The following is a 20,652-nucleotide window of genomic DNA, read 5'->3' on the forward strand; positions in this document are numbered from 1 at the left end:
AAGATTTAAATCTTTCTTCCATCTGCCATTTTTTCTATTAACTCTACTGTGTGCCTTCCTTGTGAAAGGAACCCTGCAAACTGCCTGCAGGCATGGCTCTGATGTTTGGTTTAATATTAATATTAATATAAATAATATTTTGAATTTTTTGGACAATGTTTCTCTGTGTATCCCTGGCTGTCTTGGACTTGCTCTGTACACCAGGCTGGCCTCAAACTCAGAAACATCTTCTTGCCTCTGCCTCTCCAGTGTTGGGATTAAAGTTCTGTGCCACCATGCTTGGCAGCAGGCTCTTATAGCCTGGTTAAAGTCATACTATGTAACTTAGAACATGTCTAGACATGTGAGTGTGATGAGCTGGCAGGGGATGCAAGCCCTTATTTTTGGAGACAGGGTTTCTCTGTGTGGTCTTTCATGTCCTGGACTTGCTTTACAAACCTGGATGTCCTGGAACTGACACCTGCCTCTGCTTGCCCCACTGATGGTCACAGGTGTGTGACACCACACCTGGCTTCTTGTTATAATCATTAAAAATGATTTATAATCTCTATGTATGTGTCTGCCTTTTTGAGACCAGCCCTGTTTTGACTAGGAGAGTTGGCACTCTGTAACAGAAAGGAGTCAAGTCTGCCTACCCTAAGCACAAGGTACTCTACTCTCAACCGCTGAGTCAGTGAGGGTGTGGGCCCTATAGCTTGTAATAAAAAGATCCTCATGTGTTCTGCAATGGATTCAACTCCTGGTGGTCTTTTGTGGTCTCATGAACTGAGCACATCTGAGGTAGTCACACGAAGTATTTCTACTATAAGAACAGCCATAAATTCTCTCAGTTATACCTTACAAAAGTGGGTTATGGCAGAGCATAGAAAACTCAGCTATGGGCCTCCAGTGCCATCAGGTAAAATTTTTAACACCGGGTCTGGTAGAAGTTTGTGTTACAGTTAGCACAACCGTACAGGTATTCCTCAGTCCTAGTAGAGTAGGTCCACCAAAGAGGCTGGCAAAGAATGGCCAATAAGGGCTAAAGATGGCCCAACACAAATCGTTATTAGGCTCTGGACATACCAACATCATCACATCACTGCAGATGAAGCAGCAGCAGCACCAGATAATCAAGATATGTCTTAGAATTCTGGGACCATCAACAAAGGGTCAAGGCTTAGTAATCTACACAATGACTGGAACCCACAGCAGTGATAACAAAGACCAACAGAACTGTGCCAAAGCGATAACCAGAGGACCCTAAAAGGTGGGGCAGATCACTTGTTTGGGGAAGTGGCTTTATCTCATGGACACACACTTTCCTATTTCATGAAGAGGAAATTGTTAGGCTCCAGTTTTCCAGAAATCATTAAAATGATTTACATGTCTATTGTAATTAATAAAACAGCAAAGAAAGAACATGTGGGATACATGTGGGTGCAGAGATACAGATGTCCATTCACAAAGAAATACCATAAAAGCATGAAACCAGAAGCCATAATGTACACAAAGGAACAGTATATAAATATATGTGTGTGTGTGTGTATGTAGGCAGAAGTGTGTGTGTATATATATATACATATCTTTATATGTGTGTGTGTGTGTGTTTATATACATATAAAGCATTGACAAACCACAAGTATACCCTTGAGCTTTTCTGTTGCCATCTGTTGCTGTTCATGGGACCTAGGATTTTAGTCTGGTTTGTTGCCCCAATGAGACTCTCTTGGAGAAAACTAAGTGTTTCATTTATTATTATTATTAGTAGTAGTATTTAAAGAGATAAAGAGTGTTCTTTTTGGAGTGAAACTTTATTTATGATTCGTGGTGTAGTTCTTTTTATTATAGAAGATTTGTTTATTATTTGTACAGTATTCTGTCTGCATGCCAGAGGAATTCGCCAAGTCTATAGATGATTATGAGCTGCCACGTGGATGCTGAGAATCGAACTCTAAACCTTTGAAAGAACAGCTGGTGCTCTTAAGCTTTGTGCCATCACTCCAGCTCCCTTAATTTTTATTTTTATTTATTCATTTTACATCCCTGTCGTAGACCCCTTCCTCCTCTCTTCCCAGGCCTACCCTCCCTGTTTCCCCTATCACCCCTCACCTGGCTCCTCAGAGAATGGGATCCGCCAACCCCAAGTCCACCCATGTCAGCATATCAAGTCACATCAGGACTGAGAGCATCCTCTTCCCCTGTGGCCTGGTGAGGTAGCCCTGAAAGGGGAAAGTGATAGAAAAGATAGCTTGTGGGTCAGGGTGCATTCTTATGTGTGTTGGTCCTGAAGTGTTTACAAGGCATTGTTACCCTCCTGTCCTTCATCCCCTCTGGCACTTACACTCTAGACACAAGAGTACCTTGAGCCCTTAGGGGTGAGAGTTTGCTGGAGACATCTCATTTAGGGTGGGATGGTTCAAGGCCTCTCTCTCTCTGCAGGTCGAGTGGACATGGGCCTCTTTATTTGTTCCCATCTGCTGCAGGAGGAAGTTCCCAATGATGTCCAAAGAAGGCACAGATCTGTGACTATGGCTGTTCTGCTTTAGAGTAACTGTAGCATTTAGATTTCTCTTATATTCCTGGCATGTGTAGACTCAGGCTCCTGGGTACCCAAGCAGTATTGGATCGAAGTTCCTTCTCATGGCGTGGGCCTCCTGAAACCCAACCAGATATTAGTTGGTCATTTCCATGATGTTTGTACAACAAGTGCACCAGCAAATCTTGTAGGCATGTCACCATTGGAGAGCAAAGGCTGCATGGCTTGGTTGGTGTGGACCTTTCTCTTCCGGTGGCACTCAGTGAATGTTCCAGTATCATGAACAGTAGTCCAAAGGAGGTGAAGGTTCTAGGTAGGTGCCAGCTGGGATTCTCTGTGTCCAATGAACGGAGGTGTTGTTCTCAGCAATAGAATCTTACCATCACGTTTGGGAGAGCAGAAGAGGGTGGACTCAAGTTAGGTGGTTCCCAGGCCCTGTTTTGATCTAGCATAGAATCCTCCTGAGTTCCAACCCCACAGGACTCGAGGAGGAGGCCGGCTCTGGAGACACTCCTTGCTCTTATTAAATTGAAATAAATACATAGTATTAAATTAATTACAGCATCTATGTAAAGCTCGTTATTAAGTGACACATGCTTGCAACGAGTGGGCACCACATCCCTTGACAGATGACGCTGTGATCCGTGGGGATAGAACCAGGCACCTAGGGAAGAGAGAGGGATTCTCTGCTTCAGAGAGCCCCCTGGCTTTTGGGATGACAGGCATGAGACACTGAGTCCGGTGATTTGTTTCTTTCTTTATTTTTTTTAGATTCATTCATTCATTCATCATTCATTCATTCTCCAGCATTATGCCTGTGCACTATAAGAAGGCACCAGATCTCATTATAGATGGTTGTGAGCCACCATGTGGTTGCTGGGAATTGAACTCAGGACCTTTGGAAGAGCAGTCAGCTCTGTTAACCTTTGAGCCATCTTTCCAGCCTCCAGCTTTTTTTTTAATCTTTAAAACAGATTTATTTTCTGTGTGAGTGCCTTTTTGCCTTCCAGAGACCAGCTCTGTTTTGACTGGGAGAGTCAAAATGACTAAAAAAGGGGGGCAGAGACCCCAGAATCCCTTCTCCAGGGACCAGGGACCAGCCGGACCATGTCAGATCAGGAGAAATCAAAGGGCACATTTTTCCTTCGCACAAATGAGACTTCCAGCATCCGGGCCTGTTTACTTCCGAAAGCAGATAGGCGGGGCAATGGCATCAGGAATCCCGAATCCCTGAAAGCTCTGGATCCTGAAGACAGCCAGTGGTGAAGGATGGGGACATTTACATGACACCGGGAACCAGGGGAAACTCTGTGTGCAATGTGGCAACTGGAAAGGGCTTTTCAGGATATTTCTGGGTCCCCTGTATGTTTTCAGGGTTGATTGTTTGGTGTTGAATAACTAACTGATTTTATGCTCTTTCCTGGAAAGATTTTTTTTTTCTCACACTCGCAGCTTTTATTAGTTCCCTACATATTTTTTTTTTACATAGGATTAAAGACAACAGTTTCTTCCTGGACCACTTTTGCATGCCTATTGGCATTTTCCATTTTTCACTTCATGTTTGTGCAGGTACATTGGTAAGCCTTTTTTTCTTTTTCTTTTTTTTTTAATATTGGTTCATCTTATGGGTGTAGCTTCTGTTATTATTAGGAGACACACTACCAGAACATACTCTGATCCTCTGCCTTATATAATTTTTCATCATCTGTTCTGCATAATCTCTGAGCCTTAGATCTGGGAATTGTTTTGTAGATTTATCAGGTGTGAGTGTTCTCCAGAATTCTGCCTTGTGATTGGTTGTGTTTTTCAGTCATGATTGCTGTTGCAAAGAAAAGCTTCTTCTGACAGTGGTGAACTATACTTATCTGTGTTCATTATTAAAAATATTTAGGTTGTAACATGTAACATATTCATGCATGGACTTACATGTATTATAGGGATTTTATGTAGATAAATTCCCAGTATGATTGCTTAAAACCCTTTCACAAATATTTACTGTTATTTGTTCTGCTTCCTTCTTTCATATTTATCCACCTTGATAATTAGGGGACCTTCCCCACATTATCCCAATCAGATCAATTGTACCTGCCATTTTATTGCTTGCCCAACATTTTTTCATGTTTCTACATGGTGATACTCACATCTGAAACATGGGATCTAGATGCCCCAGTATAGAGAATGAGAGATATTTGTCTTCTGGATATGGGTTACCTAAATTATAATTTTTCTACTTACAACTAATTATGTGTATGATATTTATCATGTTAAACATATTTATAATTTTCCATTTCCTACCTATTGTGAACACAATAGCAATGAAGGTGACTGAGCAAGTATTTCTAGAGTGGGGTGCTGAATCTAGGAAAGGAGAGCAGGGCCAGGTAGTAGATTTATTTTTTTTTCTTTTAGAAAATTCTCTACTCTGATTTTTGGAATGGCTGAACTGTTTAAAAGACCCTCCCCCTTTCCAGAGATCTATTTTCATGCCTGTTCTATAGAAGAATCTCAAATACCACCAAAAGCCCTGTTATACTCCCAAAAATAAGAAATAAAACAAGTATTTAGTTCATGCACTGTTTATCTAAATTACTATCATGTAATTACATTTTTAATATTGTCCACAAATTAATAAGTAACATGAATATCTTACTAAAATTATTTCAGCAGCAGCTTCTATTCTGAAATAGAATGTCTGTGATTGTGAGACAAAGTGAGGAGCTCTTATTTTTGTTTAAATATACATTTCAGAAAAAGGTTACTTAAAAGTATGTAAATAATTTAATTTTAGTATACTAATGGGTTTATTAGAAAACTAATACATCAAAACGATCAATTTTTATTTGCTATTTTTTGTTTTTAATACATCTCAAAGAGTTCATATCAGGTCTTAAGAGAATAATGTAGCACTTAGGGAAAAAGATGCATCCCAGAAGTCCTGCACTGGAGGCCAAGATGGAGAAGACTTCCACAGCCACCATGGCTTTGCCCTTGGTGCTCTGGTAGACAGGGATGAAGGTGACCCACACACTGCAGAACACCAGCATGCTGAATGTCAGGAACTTGGCCTCATTGAATGTGTCAGGCAGGTTCCTCACCAGAAAAGCCACAGTGAAACTGCCTAGGGCCAGGGACCCTAAGTAGGCCAGCACACAGTAGAAAACAGTTACTGAGCCCTTGTTGCATAAAATGATGACTTGAGCATGTTCAGAGTGTGCATCTGTGTCAATATAGGGAGGTGAGGTTCCCAGCCAGACTCCACAGAGAATAAGTTGGATCAGGACACAGATGGGAATGACAGCATTATAGACACCTGAGACAAAGAATCTTCTCATTGTTCTCCCTGGTTTCATGACTCTAAAGGCCAGAATTACAGTTATAGTTTTTGCCAAAACGGTGGAAATAGCCAAGGTAAACACAAGTGCAAATGTTATTTGTTGCAGTATGCAGGAGGTTGTGTTTGGACGGCCAATGAAGAAAAAAGAGTAGAGGAAACAGAGGAGGATGGAGATGAGCAGGATGTAGCTGAGAGTCCGGTTATTGGCCTTAACAATGGGTGATTCTCGGTGTTTAAGAAAGATCCCCAAAACTGCAGTTGTGCTGACAGAGAAGCATAGAGCTGTGCAGGCTAGAGCCATGCCCAGAGGATCTTCAAAGGACAAGAAGGTCAATCTCTTGGGCAGGCAATAGTTTCTCTCAGGGTTTGGGTACTCTTGACTTGAGCAAGGGATACACACCTGCTGATCTGAGGGGAGGAAGTGAATCAACATTTAAGCTTTTACAATTATTTAGTCATTGCACATTTAATTCATGAGAGTGCTTTCCATTGATAAGTGTAGCCTGGCATATTCTGCTTTCTGATACTGCCAAGGAAGGAAATCTTTATAATTCCCATTTTTACTCTTTATCTTCTTTAATTAACAATAAACTTTCTGCTGAAGAATTTATCAATTTCTCTAGGGCAGTGAAATATATATTACTCATATTCAGATGCAGTAACACTGTCAAGCAATCCTTCAAATGCTTTTTTATATACTGTGAGTTTCTAAGTATGTATACAATAGAAAGTACTTTGATCACTTCCATGTATAAAAATATACTTCATTAATTCCACCATTGTGCCATTGTGGGTTCTTCTCAATTTTCTTGTTACTCACAGTTTTAATGGATATTTGTTACCCCACTTCTATATAATTTTTCTAAGGTAACATGGGAATAAGTTATATCTGACCTCCATAGACTATGGAGCAATTCTGATTTGGCAGTAAATATACAACACTTGCATCAACAAAGAGCAGCTATCTGCTCAGATCAACTAGTACCTATCTCAGATGTGGAAGTTGCAAATAAATTTCTATAGTCTTTGACATCCTTTGACTCAGGACAGGACTCTTAATATTTCATTATTAATTCCAAAATAATCCTGGGAATTGTTCTAATTTTCAGTCTTGTTCTTTCAGTAATATTCTGAAGACTGAAAAATGACCTACATGTCATATAATAGTGCCATAAATCTATAAATATTAAATCAAAAAGGGAGAATGACACAGCCATATTCACTGAAATTGTTGAGAGTCATGAAGCCAGCACGGTTGCTTGACACAATCCCAGATTGTTAGGATCACTGTTATTCTATATCTAACTCTTTTTCCATGTGTTGTATTACAGGGGACTTTCTGCAATATGATTCAATTTCTGTTTGTTTGTTTGTTTGTTTGTTTTTCCTACACAAAAGTTATGTTTGAGTCTTTTTTATGAAAAGCCTAAACTTAACTATATCTGTCCACTGTTTGGAAATCTTCTATAGGCCCTGGAGATCATTAAGCACAGACAAACAGATAGAGAGATGAGGCCATCATTTCAGGAGTTTTCTTGGGCTATATGCCCCTAAACAGTATATTGGTGCAGGGTAAACAAAGACAATATGCAAACCCTGAGAAGCCAAGAGATTTGTGTTAAAATTTATATTTCTTTTATTATAGGCTGAGAACTCCCTGTAAATGTTGTTTAAAGATATGAGGCAATGGAGCATACATTCCTGATGAAATAAAATTTAATAAGAATTGACTAAAATAGACTAAATCTAATTTATAGCATAGATGATGATACATTTAGTAAAAGGAGTTGTTTATTATTATTTTCTATTCATAAAAGACAAGTTCATGTATTTTCTGTATCTCTGGACTGCAATCAGACTGCAATCATTCTGCAAACACTGCCAGCCTAAAAGCAGGCTGTAATATAGTAAATGTTTTTTTCTTTTAAGGAGACATCCTTTGGATTCCTTAAAGTAGAGTTATTGAGCTAACAATAATATATGTTCCTTTTGTATTTTTTAAATTGCAACTGAACTTGTAACCCTGGATATGTAATTGAAAAAAATCATACACCCACTCTGAATCACTTGTGTAATCATTAGTCTGTGTTTGTACTGTGAAACTTGTATAGAGAAGTGCCTTGTGAGGACATCCTTTGTTAGAGCATCTGTAAGATATCTTAAGAGAACATCCTTATGGTATCTTGCAGGTACAATATTTAACCCATGAAAGCACTCTTCCTATTTCCTGCAGCAGTAGATTAACCTTCCCCCTTTCCTGCCTTCTCCCTATATAAGTTGGGTAAAAATTTTTAATAAACAGAAACCTTGATCAGATGAACAGACTTGGCTTTCATTTCTTGCTTCTCTTGTTCCTTTTTCCCCCATTCCTTCCAATCTATCCACCTTAGGAACCCCATTGAAGCCCTGAGGGTCAGGGCAATCGAAGAAATAAAGTAATCAAAGATTTTCTATAATTCAATGAAAATGAAGACACAACATGCCCAAACTTATGGGACACAATGAAAGCAGTGCTTACAAGAAAGTTGATAGCACTCGGTGCTTCTTAAGGAAATTTGAGACATCTCATACAAGCAATCTAAGGTCACACCTGAAAGACCTAGAAACAAAACAACAAAAAAGATATAGACACACTGAAGAGGAGTAGATGGCTGGAAATAATCAAACTCAGTGCTAAAATCAATATACTAAAACCAAAGTGATTAAAAGAGCCAACAAAACCATTTTTTTACTTCTTTGAGAGAATCAACAGCATAGACAAGCCCTGAAACAAAGTAACAAAAGGCAGAAAGACAGTACTGAAATGAACAAAGTTGAAAATGAAAAGGGGACATAAGGACAGACACAAAGGAAATAAAAAAGAATCTTTAAGTGGTACTTCAAAAGCCTATACTTTACAAAAACTTTATATAGAATGCACAATTTTCTTGATAGATTCCACTTACCAAAGTGAAATCAAGATCAAGTAAATAAATTAAATAGGCCTATCTCCCCTAAGTCAATAAAAAAAGATATAGACACACTGAAGAGGAGTAGATGGCTGGAAATAATCAAACTCAGTGCTAAAATCAATATACTAAAACCAAAATGATTCAAAGAGCCAACAAAACCATTTTTTGATTTCTTTGAGAAAATCAACAGCATAGACAAGCCTTATAAAATTGCCTAAGGGTTGGCCTTTTTCAGTTTAATAAATAATAATAGATTCTCATCATTATAATAATGCTTCTTCCTTATGACTTTTTTTTTTAATAAAATTTTTCATTTTTAAAATAACACATTTACCTCACTATACCTCTTTGTTCTTCTTTCCAGACCTTCTCCTGGACCCACCTTATATTTAGTGTCTCTCAAATTCATGGACTCTTTCTCATTAAATGTTGTATTTGTGTCTTTGTCTTTTTATTCATAAATACTAATTGCTCATTCCATGTGATATTACATGTATATGTTATCACATGGATGACAATAACCTTAAACAGGCAGCCATACTTTCATTTATGAAGACTGGCTTTTTCTGCTATTGTTGGTACTTGAAATGTCAACTTTTAAGTGTTTTAAATGCAGTTCCATTTCTTGTGTATTGAGGAAACAATTACACATCTACTTTTCCCGGAGTTACTTTCAGGCACCGATCATTACATTTGTTTATTACAGAAATATAATTCAATCTTGAACAACTGGATATCTCACATTCAATGGGTAGCCTAAAGCAAGTATCACTGCAAGAGTTGAGATTGCCATTTCATGAACCAAAAGGAAGAATTTTTATGTAGGTTGATTTTGACACAATAGCAAGAGAACTGCCACTCAAACCTTCACACATCGTGTGGAATCAGCAGTGGTTACTAATGGATTCAGGGATGAGTGAAAGAGACATAGAGAAGAGCACTACATTATGATACCATGGTCACTTCTTAGCTTTCTGATTCTACATTCCCAAGCATGTAAGATATTAACATATAACATATAATATATATCTTTGAGAAAAGATATTATTTTTATACCTGTCTGGTTGGAAATGTGCTGCTCTGGACAAAATACACAAGAAAAACAGCAGATAGGTCTCTCTTCTTGTGGAACTTTCAAGAATCCTGGACCACAGGTCTGTGAACATACAGATTGAGGAATCTGAGGGAAACACAGAAAAACTGGTAGTAATATTGTATATTAATTTAAAATAATTTAGGCTAAATAACTTAAATTCATATATCTTATGGAAATTCTATGGGTTTATGAGGAAATCAGAGTGTTTAATACAAGAGTGTAGAATGGAAATTTGAAGTTAGCACACTTTCCAATGCTAAATGTTCAACATCTTTTTATGGTGACTAATCTGTGACTCACTTCTTCTTAGCCTTTGTGAAATGTGTACAATGTCCATATATTTTCTCCTGTGAGGCAGCAAGCCAGAACTCATTTTTCATATGAATTATGAAACAGTTGGATTGTCAGACAGAAACCCAGTCCATCTTTCCTCATCTATTTCTACCTTTACATTTCCAATCATGTAGTAATACCCATGCACTCTGATTCAGCTGCAAAAGGAAGTTTACTTTTCTCATGAAAGATGGTTTGGCCATTAGTGAATTATGATCTATTACTGTGACTTTTACCTTTAATTCCCAATGCTAGGAATACTTCTTTCTTTTTAAATATTAGTTACACGGTTACATAGGATTTTCACCAGTTGCACATTAGTTAATCACATTAACTACTAAACTAGCACAACTTTAGTTTGTTATATGTTAAAAATTGTGTAGGACAGGAACAAACATTTCTATCTATTCTTAGACCTCTTTTTTGCCTTTATTTGGATTCATTTTCTATCTCATAAATTTTAATATATTAACAGGAATATACTTCTGCATAACTGGCTCAGCAGTTAAGAGCTCATACTTTTCTTGCAGAGAAATATAAGTTCAGTTCCTGGCACACATATCTGGCAACTCATATACATTTGTTACAGAAAAGTGTTCTATCAAAATCCATAGTTTATTTTCTGTTCACGCTAATTCACAAATGTGCAAAATTATTGAGATGCTTGAGTATGAGTTGTATAAATGGAAGGACCCTAGAGCATGATCATGAATGTATAATAAATATGTCAATATGTACATACATTTGTATGCATGTGTATGTACCCATAAACCACACACCTACACACCTATATAACCATGAACACTCATTCATTAACTGCAGCATGAATGAACACACATTTAAATTTACTTCATCTAATTGAATCTGCAGGAAGTAGTTAAGTAGTGGTTTATTTCTGAAAATAATCAAATTGGACTGAAGAGATGATTTAGCATTTAACATTCTTGTCACATGAACATGAATACCTGAACTGATCATCCTGAAGGGATTGAAAGAAAAGTTGGGTGTAGAATATATTCCTGTAATAGAAATTTTGTGGTCATGAAGACAGTGAGAAATTCAAGGATATGCTTTCCACTGAATACAGCAAGACCATAAGCATAGGTTTCAGAGAGATAACCGGTTTAAAAATAAAAGGGAGAGCAACAGAGGAAGATAACCAGTGTTGAGTGTGGCCCTAACAAGTACATGTGCTCAGTCACACACAAGCTCACAATCACAATAGAGCTAAGAATATAGAATATAATAATAATTTTAAATTTTCAAAGAGACATCATACAATCAGGGAGGCAAGACACATACCTAAACACAATAAAGGCAATATACAGCAAGCCAATAACCAACATCAAGTTAAATGCACAAAAACTTCAAGCATTCCTGCTAAAATTAGGGACAAGACCAGGCTTCCAATTGCACCATATCTCTTCAATACAGTGCTTCAATTTCTACCTAGAGTGATAAAACAAGAGATCAAAGGGATATAAAACAAGAAGAGAAGAACTGAAAGTATCATTCTTTGAAGATGATAAGTGACCCCCAAGATTCTACCAGTGAACTCCTACTGCTACTAAACAATTTCAGTGAAGTGTCTGGATATAAAATTATTTCAAAAAAATTCAATAGACTTTCTGTACACAAGCAACAATAAGGCTGAGAAAGAAAGTAGGTGAACACACACACACACTTCACAAAGAGCCACAAATACTATAAAATATCTTGGGGTAACACCAACCAAGCAATTGAAAGACCTGTATGACAAGAACATCAAGTCTTTGAAATAATAAACTGAAGATTTTGGAAGATGGAAAGAACTCCCATGATCATAGATTGTTAGGATTAACATACTAAAAATGGTCATCCTGCCAAAAGCCATCCTCAGATTAAATGCAATTCCCATTAAATTCCAACACAGTTCTTTACAGACCTGGAAAGTTCAACCATTAACTTCATATGGAAAAATAAAAGACCCAGGATAGCCAAAAACATTCTGTATAATAAAAACTTCTGGCAGTATCAACATTCCTGATTCAAGCTATACTACATAGTAATAGAAATAAAACCTGCATGGTATTGGCACAGAAACAGACAGGTTGATCAGCCAAACCAAATTGAAGGTCTAACTAGATGTCTGCATGTAGAAAATGCAAATAGACCTGTATGTATCATCCTGCACATACTCAAGTCCAAGTGGATCAAAGACATTGAAGTAAAACCAGAGACTCTAAATCTATTAGAAGATAAAATGGAGGAAAAACCTGGAACTCATTAGCATAGCAGACAATAGAATGACAATAGAACAAGCTCTGAGATCAACAATTAATAAGTGGGATCTCATGAAACTATAAAGCTTCTGTAAACCAAAGAAATCAAAGAACAAAACAGCAGCTTACAGATTGGGAAAAGATCTTTACCAACCCTACATCACAGAGAGGGCTGATATCCAAAATACACAAAGAACTTAAGAAATCAAACATCAGCATATCAAATAATCCAATTAAAACATGAGGTACAAAGGTAAACTGAGAATTCACAGCAGGAATCACAAATGGCTGAGGAGCACTTAAATTCTCAATGTCTTTACCCATCAGAGAATTGCAAATCAAAATGACTTTAAGATTCAATTTTACTCCTGTCAGAATGGCTAAGATCAAAAACTCATGTGATAACACATGCTGGCAAGGATGTGGAGAAAGGGGAACACTCCTGCGTTGCTGATGGGTGTGGAAATTTACACACCTCTCTGGAAATCAAGCGGGCAATTTCTCAGAAAACTGGGAATAGTTCTACCTCAAGACCCTGATATACCACTCCTGGGCATTTACCCAAAATATGCTCTACCATACAACAAGGACATTTGCTCAGCTATGTTTATACAGGGTATATTTTTAATAACCAGAAACTGGAAAAAATTTAGATGTCCCTCAGCCAAAGAGTGGGTAAAGAGATTGTGCTACATTTACACGATGGAACTGTACACAGCTGTTAAAAACAAGGAAATCATGAAATTTGCAGGCAAATGGTGGGAACTAGAAAAGATCATCCTGAGTGAGGTAATCCAGAAGCAGAAAGACACATGTGATATATATTCACTTACAAGAGGATATTAGACCTATAGTACAGGATAAACCTACCACGATCTGTTGGAAGCCATTGCTCTGGTAGCTGCTTTGATATTTAAATCTCAACAGGAAGACTGCTTTTACCAGGCCTTCACTGAAGCCAGGGAAGAATTTGCAAGTCCATCTCCCTTTGTTTGTGACAGCAGGTGGGAGAGCTTTTCAAAATCACACCTATTGTTTCACCTCCTCATAAATTTAACCCATTTTTCTGAGCTGTTTTTACTCTGGCTTAAAAGCTCTCTGCAATAAAGTCAGGCTGCTGGCTGGTCGAGTCTAAAATCTCTACTGGAGCCTCTTGGAAAAGGCCCATGTGTGTTGTGTGTTAGTTTTTTAATTTTAATCCTCACTCCCAACTCAAGAACTGTTCAACTCTGCTGGCGGGCTCCGGCAACAATCCACAGACACGAAGAAGATAAGTAAGAAGGAAGGTCTAAGGGAGAGTGCTGGAATGTCACTCAGAAGGGGACATAGATTAGACAGCAGAAGTGGATAAAGAGGAGGGACTGGATAATAGATGTAATTGGGAGAGAAACAAGAGTTGGGATCAGATGTAGGGACAATGTTAGTGGGAGGTTCTAGGGCTGGGAACAAGAAGGGAAACTAAGGTAATATATTTGTCAAGATGGAGGTCGGTGGGAGGATGTGGGTGTTCCTATAACTGAGACCCCTAACAGGGAGAGACGTGAAGCCTGAAGTGACCACCTCTTGGCCAGGCAGGACTAGTGGAGTGAGGGGAAATCAACCCATTAACAAAACCTTTGATCCAAAACTTACCCTGCCTACAGGAAGTGCAGGAATAAAGATTGAGGGAAAACTCCAAATAATAATTGACCCAACCTGAGACACACCACAACAGTAGAGAGTCTTACAGAACAGGTTTCTGGGAGGCTCCACCCTGTAGTTGGTTGATGATACCGGGACAAGCATGGGGTGGAGTTCTATCCATTTTGTGGAAGTGTTGGAAGGCCCTGGAAGGGACAGGAACTCCAAAATAAGACTAACAGAGACAACTAACTAAGAATCATGGGGGTTTACAGAGACTGATACATCAACTAAGGAGCATGTATGGTCTGGGCATTGGCCCTCTGCACATAGTTGGCCAATGAGTAGTTTGTTCTTCATATTTGTAGCCTGGCAAATGTAGTTGGAGGGGCGGAGGCTGTTTCAAACATGAACTCTATTGCCTCATTTTGGAGCACTTTCCCCTGGCAGGCTGGCTTGAACTGGCCTCAGTGGATGAGATATGGTCAGTTATGATGTGACTTGATGTGTTGGAGAGGGTTGATATGGTGGGAGGGGAGATCATTTTTTTTCTGGGGGAAAGAGAGTAGGAGAGAGGAAAAGGAGGAGAGGGGAAGCTGAGAGGTGAGGCAAGAGGAACCATTTTGGGGGATGTAAAGAAAGTGAACTGAAATTTAAAAACATTTATTTAAAAATATCTAAAAGACATCACACAATTAATTTTAGTAATCCTTTACAAATATTCTCTACAAATTAAATATTGAAAACTTCCAGACCTGATTGAAGTAGCTTGGCCATTTAATCAGAACTTCATTGATGAAAAAGCCTTGATCTTGTGGACTCTTGAAGACAAACTCTCCCACTTTAACTAGTAATGAAATGTGCTGAGTATGTTCCACAAAATTTTGTATATCATACGTTTCCATAATTTTCTTGTTCTCATCGAAGCTTATTTCATCTCCAGCAGCATTTGTCACTTTAATTTTACTCAGAAATGGATGCAGCTGAAGAGAGACATCATTTGATATGAGTGGCCCATACAAATTACTGTTTGATGACCTTTAAGAGAAATCCATTCTCTCTCTCTCTCTCTCTCTCTCTCTCTCTCTCTCTCTATCTCTATCTCTATCTCTATCTCTTCTCTCTTTCTCTCTCTAACATAGCTTTGTTTTTGAAGAGGCTTAGTTTGTTTAGGTGTCCCCCCACACTTGTTTTAGTGAGATGAAAAGTTCTCCCCATGAAAGTAATACAAGAGCTACTGAACACAAAGAGAAATATCTAAGGTATGGAACATGTGGAGCATGTTCTTAGAGTAAACAAGGCCCTGTAACTTTCCCCAGCACCAGCAAAATATTTCTAATTAGAAAATATAATTATTTTAGAGAAAATCAGTGGATTCACATGTCTTAAGATATGTCTTTTCTGATGCCACACAATGAATATGAGTGTATTTCAATTTGGTAAATTGGTATACATGTATGTGAGATTACAATGAGATAATATTATTAGGAGTTTATGCAAAACTCCAGATTCATTTAAAAATGTACAATAAATATGTGCAAACTTTATGTCAGTTATAATTCAGGAAACTGAAAAGAGACCCACTACCTGCCTTCATTTCTCGTTGGTTTGTTTTCTGTCACAACATTTGACTTTCAGCTTTGATATGAACACTATCTGGTACAATGTTCACTACAAATGTGTCTGGTGCCTCTGGAGGCCAGAAGACGGTACTGCCCAGAGTAGAGTTACAGATAGTTGTAAGCTTTTATCTAGATAACAGGAATTGTGGGTCTTTAAATAGCACAAAGTACTTCTAAACACTGAGCCACTTCAGGCCCCCTACATATGTGTTATTTTTGTTTTTGTTTATTGCCTACGAGTATGTACACATGTACACAAAGTACATATCTGACTCCTGCAGAAAGCAAAAGAGTGTGTCAGATTCCATGGAGCTGAAATTAAGACAGTTGTGAGCCACCATATGTGTGCTGACAACCAAACTCAGGGACCCTGTATGAGAAGCACATGCTCATACTTGCTGAATCATGCCCCTAGCGTGATTTAATTCCATATTTAACAAATTAAACAGGTTAATGTTTCAAATTATGATGTTCAATATTTTGTTACCTAATTCCTACTCATGTTATAGAACTGTTGCTTAGGTACTCTGTTATCTAGAGAAGGCTTATACAAACTTACCTAATATCACATCTCTGGTAGACCATGTTCAGAAACCGTGACAATGTCTATGTTAAATATTATTGCTTTCCATAATACTCAAGATTACATAGTACACGATACATTCAGAATTTATTTTTTGTTCATCTGTCTTTGATAGAATTTAAAGTTAAATTTACTTGTTCAACAGTCTTCTTAATGTTCCTATTTGAAGGTGATCATCAAGGCTCGTATGTGTGTGGATGATTCCTGTTTATATCTTTTTGGTTTAAAACCTAAACACATCCATTTATCTCTAATGCATGGAGATATAGTCTCAGCTTATTAACTGGTTTATGCTCTAACCTTTAAGATGGAAGCACTGTTTGGTTTTAACTTCATTTTATGCAATTAAGAATAAAGAACTTGTACAAGCAATTACTTTTCAGTTACTCATGACTCTAGAACAGGGAATTTATTTTCCATGAAAGGTTCTTCTTATAGTCTTGTATTATTAATCTAAATTTCATTTTATGTGAAAAAGCAGCTTTGGATGTGGTCACTATGTCTATACCTCATGGAACTTGGCATATTCCATGAAAGCACATAAATTTTAATATTAAACTTGCTTTATCTTTACATGGATTACATTTATATGTTACAGAATTTCATCTCAAACTATGAAAGTATTTGTTAAAAGACATTCAAACTTACTGTCTTCAAGTCAGTGCTTTCAGTCCCAAAATCATATAAGATAATTACAGATGTATACACATACACTGTGACAGAAGCTTTTTCATTTTAACTTCTACTTTTAATTATAAAATGAGAAAAACGTTTTAATGGCTTGACCACAGTAATTACTTAGTAATAATGTTAGATCCTGAGCTTCCCTTGCATATGAGTGAGACTTACCTGCAATGGTAGAAGCCAGTCTGTGTTTCTGTCTTCGGTAGATCCCATTTCAGTTTTGTTCAATAGCAGTTTATGGAGTGCATGGGCCATGGAATACATTGCATTCCATATGGAATAGCTGGACTCAGAAATGGTCATCAGATCAATTTTTTTGTGATTAATCTTTAGGGAAATATTCGCTGGGCAGGGATTAAGAGATTTACATGGCAAAGAAGGAAGTGAACAAAGAAAATTGTCAATCCAGAATTTAGAGAAATAAAAATCTCCTCGGTATCTGGAGGGTGCAAGATCCTCAAGAAAGTTCTTGAAACCAGGGATAGTTTTCTTCTTTGAAAATGATACACTTCCTCTGAAAAAGTATATCAAATAATACTCATCTGCTGCAGAATCTAAATGTATTAAGTGTTGCTTTGCCATGATCCACACCTTCCCTCTGGCTAAAAATATTCTATTATTAAGGCAGAATATCAACAAGTCATCTATATCACCATAGAATACCTGTACATTCACTTGTGTATGTTGGTTCAGGTCCACCAAACCAGCAATATTTTTTAACCCTAGCTTCCAATAAGCAGGGATTTTTTGTGTAAAAGCCACACAGATATCTTCTGTTGCCATTTCTGCTTTCAGGTGAGAGAGTATCTCTTTTCCATTCAGATCATCAACCACAAAAAGCCCCACCCAATTCCAGCCAAAGCACAGCAATAAAGAGATCACACCATGGATTAGGCCTCTGTCTTTAGGAGACATCTGATAAAGGGATGGGAATGTAACTTTGTCACTTAGCTCGGCATTAAAAGGTCCATATGTGACCTGAAGAAACACAGGAACAAAAGTGATTCTGATGTTCTATGTATTTGGGGCCATCACCTTAAGAGAGGAAATAGGTTCATTCTTCACATATGAATTGTTTAACTGAGTGATAACAATCAGAGCCACACTGTGGGTTTTGTGATCTTGATTATTCCCTACCCTTACACTCACCCAATGTTTTCTTTGTTTATACTAATGCCTTTTGATGGATGCTTTGCTTCAGTATAGGCTGGCAATAGTCAGTATTTGGAATATACCTATGTAGATATTCTTTGCTCTCTGAGGTGTATTATCCTGAATGATATCATAAAAATTCCTTGAAATTTTTTCATTTGAGGATTGTTGCAAATTTAGTAACATGTCCTGTACTTTTTATTTTCTTATGTCAGACATTGACCATTCTATGTATTATGAGATATTTATATGCAAGATTTGGCACTTAGGTGTTGTAAAATTTGACTTGTGAGCAAATACAGCCTCAGTATTCACAGAACATCTTGCCAGCATTTAGAGATAGAATCACGAGTATTATTAAGTTATCTGCTTTGAAATTATCAGAATATACTGCTCATGTCCTGCTCATGCTTTTCACCACACTCTTAACCCTACTAATCATTGCCATACTAAGGTAATTCATTCAATGATTTTGAAATCTGTCTAAAGTAAACAATTGTTTGTTTTCTTTTGGTCAGGTTTCCTAAGTGACTGTGAACAAAAATACTTTCCTAACTTACTTGTGGGACTTTGTAGAGCTCCAAAAGTGTTCCAATAGCAGCAGAAAATTCTGGCCAGGTTCCTGAAATGATTCCTAGAGCTTTGTGTTTTGTTTTGCATTTGTAATTAGGGATATGATCACTCCTCCCAGACAAGAACATCAGAGGGCCCTCCAGGGTTCTTTTGTTAGAATTAAAGGAATTGTAGACATGGAAACCCATGGTTATATTAGGAAGCAATTGTTTGTCCTTATTGATCTCCTCCATGGCAAAGTATACAGTCAGCAAAATTTGATAGTTTTTCCATTTCATTCTAAACACATAGGGATAGAGCGATGAGTATAGTCAGTCATTTTTTTTCCAGAAATTCTTTATCAAATTCAGAAACTTAGAGGTCTTAGGCCATGACTTTTTCTGTGACATTTGAAGCTTTTGTGAATGAGCCCAGACAACTTAGGAACATCATAGAATGGCTCCTAAAACCTAAGAAATTAAACTGCATCTAGTAATAGTTTTTTTTTTCTGTGCATTGTCACTTGTCTATGTCGTATGACTGCTGAATATATAGGTGCTGATGATCTTTCTGTTTGTGGAGGCATTGGGGTATGGAAGAGTTACTAAGGTGTTCACTAGGAATATGATTAACCACTTCATGTCCTTTTATTTTGAAATGATTTAATTTTATACTCACTTAAAAATTTTAACAAGTTTGTATGCACTCTTACTGTTAAAGTATCTCTTTGGTGGATAGGCAGATGCCCAGGCATTTAAGCACACAGACCCCTTTGAGTAAAAGCTAGTATCAGTTCTCAGTGCCCACTGGGAAGCCTTGGATCCATGTGTAGCTCTAGGTCATAAAATCCTTTCTGGCATCTTTGGGCACCAGCATACCTGGGCAGTCACACATATACAAGAAGGTAAGCACTCAAGACATGAAATAAAAATAAATAAACCTGTGTAAAATAGTGTTCTAGGGCCCTGAGAAATGACTGATATGTTATGACTACTTGCTGCTCTTGTGGAGGACCCTGATTCAAGTCCCAGTAGCCAGTTTTAGGTTCCAAAAATATGTACCACCACTTCTAGGGTATCCACATCCTTCACTGGCCTTTGAAGTAACCATGCACACACAGACATGTAGGCAAAACACATGTAAATCTAATGTAAAAATTAATTTTCTTTACAAAATGTAAATAGTAATAACTAAAGAAAAGGTATTTCATGAAGCTTGCAAATTAAATAAAGAATTAGAGTTTCCTAGGTAAGGCAGTGAAAGAAAAAAGTAAGTTATACTAGCATATAAAAGAGAGGAAAACCCCAAGCATTTTAAGACAGTACAAAAGTGCTCTCAAGGGGAGGTGGTGTAACTTTGTTGCAGGTTGGTTGGCTGAACGTCCTTGGGAGGAGGTGTAACTTTGTTGCACATAGGTGGGCTGAATTTTCTCACTCATGGCCTTCAGTGTTTAGGGAAGGGACTTCAGAAGCTTCTTTCAAAACCTGTGGTAGATAAGAGTCTGGGTAACCCTTACAGAGGGAGCTTAACAGAAATCATGAGTCTATAGGCCACTAGGTTCTACTGAAGGAACGATTCTGCTTTCAGCCCTACCATCACTGGGAAGAAACACCATTTGGTTGTACTGCATTAATCTGAGATATATGGCCAGATGCTATGTTAAGAGAGAATCTATTGGTCAACACCAGGCAATGAGGAACAACTGAGAGAAAGAAAATTAGTCTTTCCCAGGGATTATCCCAAAGTAATATTGAACTGTATGATTGTATACATGTATCAATGAGAACTCCTGGAAACAGCTGTGTCTGCAAAGACTGGCTATAAACCTTTAATGATATGGAGAGATTGGAATGTAGTAGCTCTGGGGCCTCATTACCATAGTCCAGACTACCTGACACATCCTGAGTCGCCGTTTCTTGGACACCTCTAATGTTGAGATGATCTCT

At 37.7% G+C, this 20,652-nt stretch overlaps 1 protein-coding gene across 1 annotated transcript; it reads right to left on the reverse strand.

Moving 5' to 3' along the window:
- Positions 1-5,388: 5,388 nt before the first annotated feature.
- Positions 5,389-18,987, reverse strand: LOC132650699 (vomeronasal type-2 receptor 116-like; the record flags this gene model as incomplete). Its single annotated transcript, XM_060376039.1, has 3 exons — positions 5,389-6,204; positions 17,846-17,980; positions 18,715-18,987. Coding segments are annotated over 3 exons (1,224 nt in total), but the record flags the coding sequence as incomplete, so codon positions are not given.
- Between the last annotated feature and the right edge of the window lie 1,665 nt (positions 18,988-20,652).

Source organism: Meriones unguiculatus (genome assembly GCF_030254825.1).
Source record: "Meriones unguiculatus strain TT.TT164.6M chromosome 13 unlocalized genomic scaffold, Bangor_MerUng_6.1 Chr13_unordered_Scaffold_28, whole genome shotgun sequence".
NCBI classification, from domain to species: domain Eukaryota; kingdom Metazoa; phylum Chordata; class Mammalia; order Rodentia; family Muridae; genus Meriones; species Meriones unguiculatus.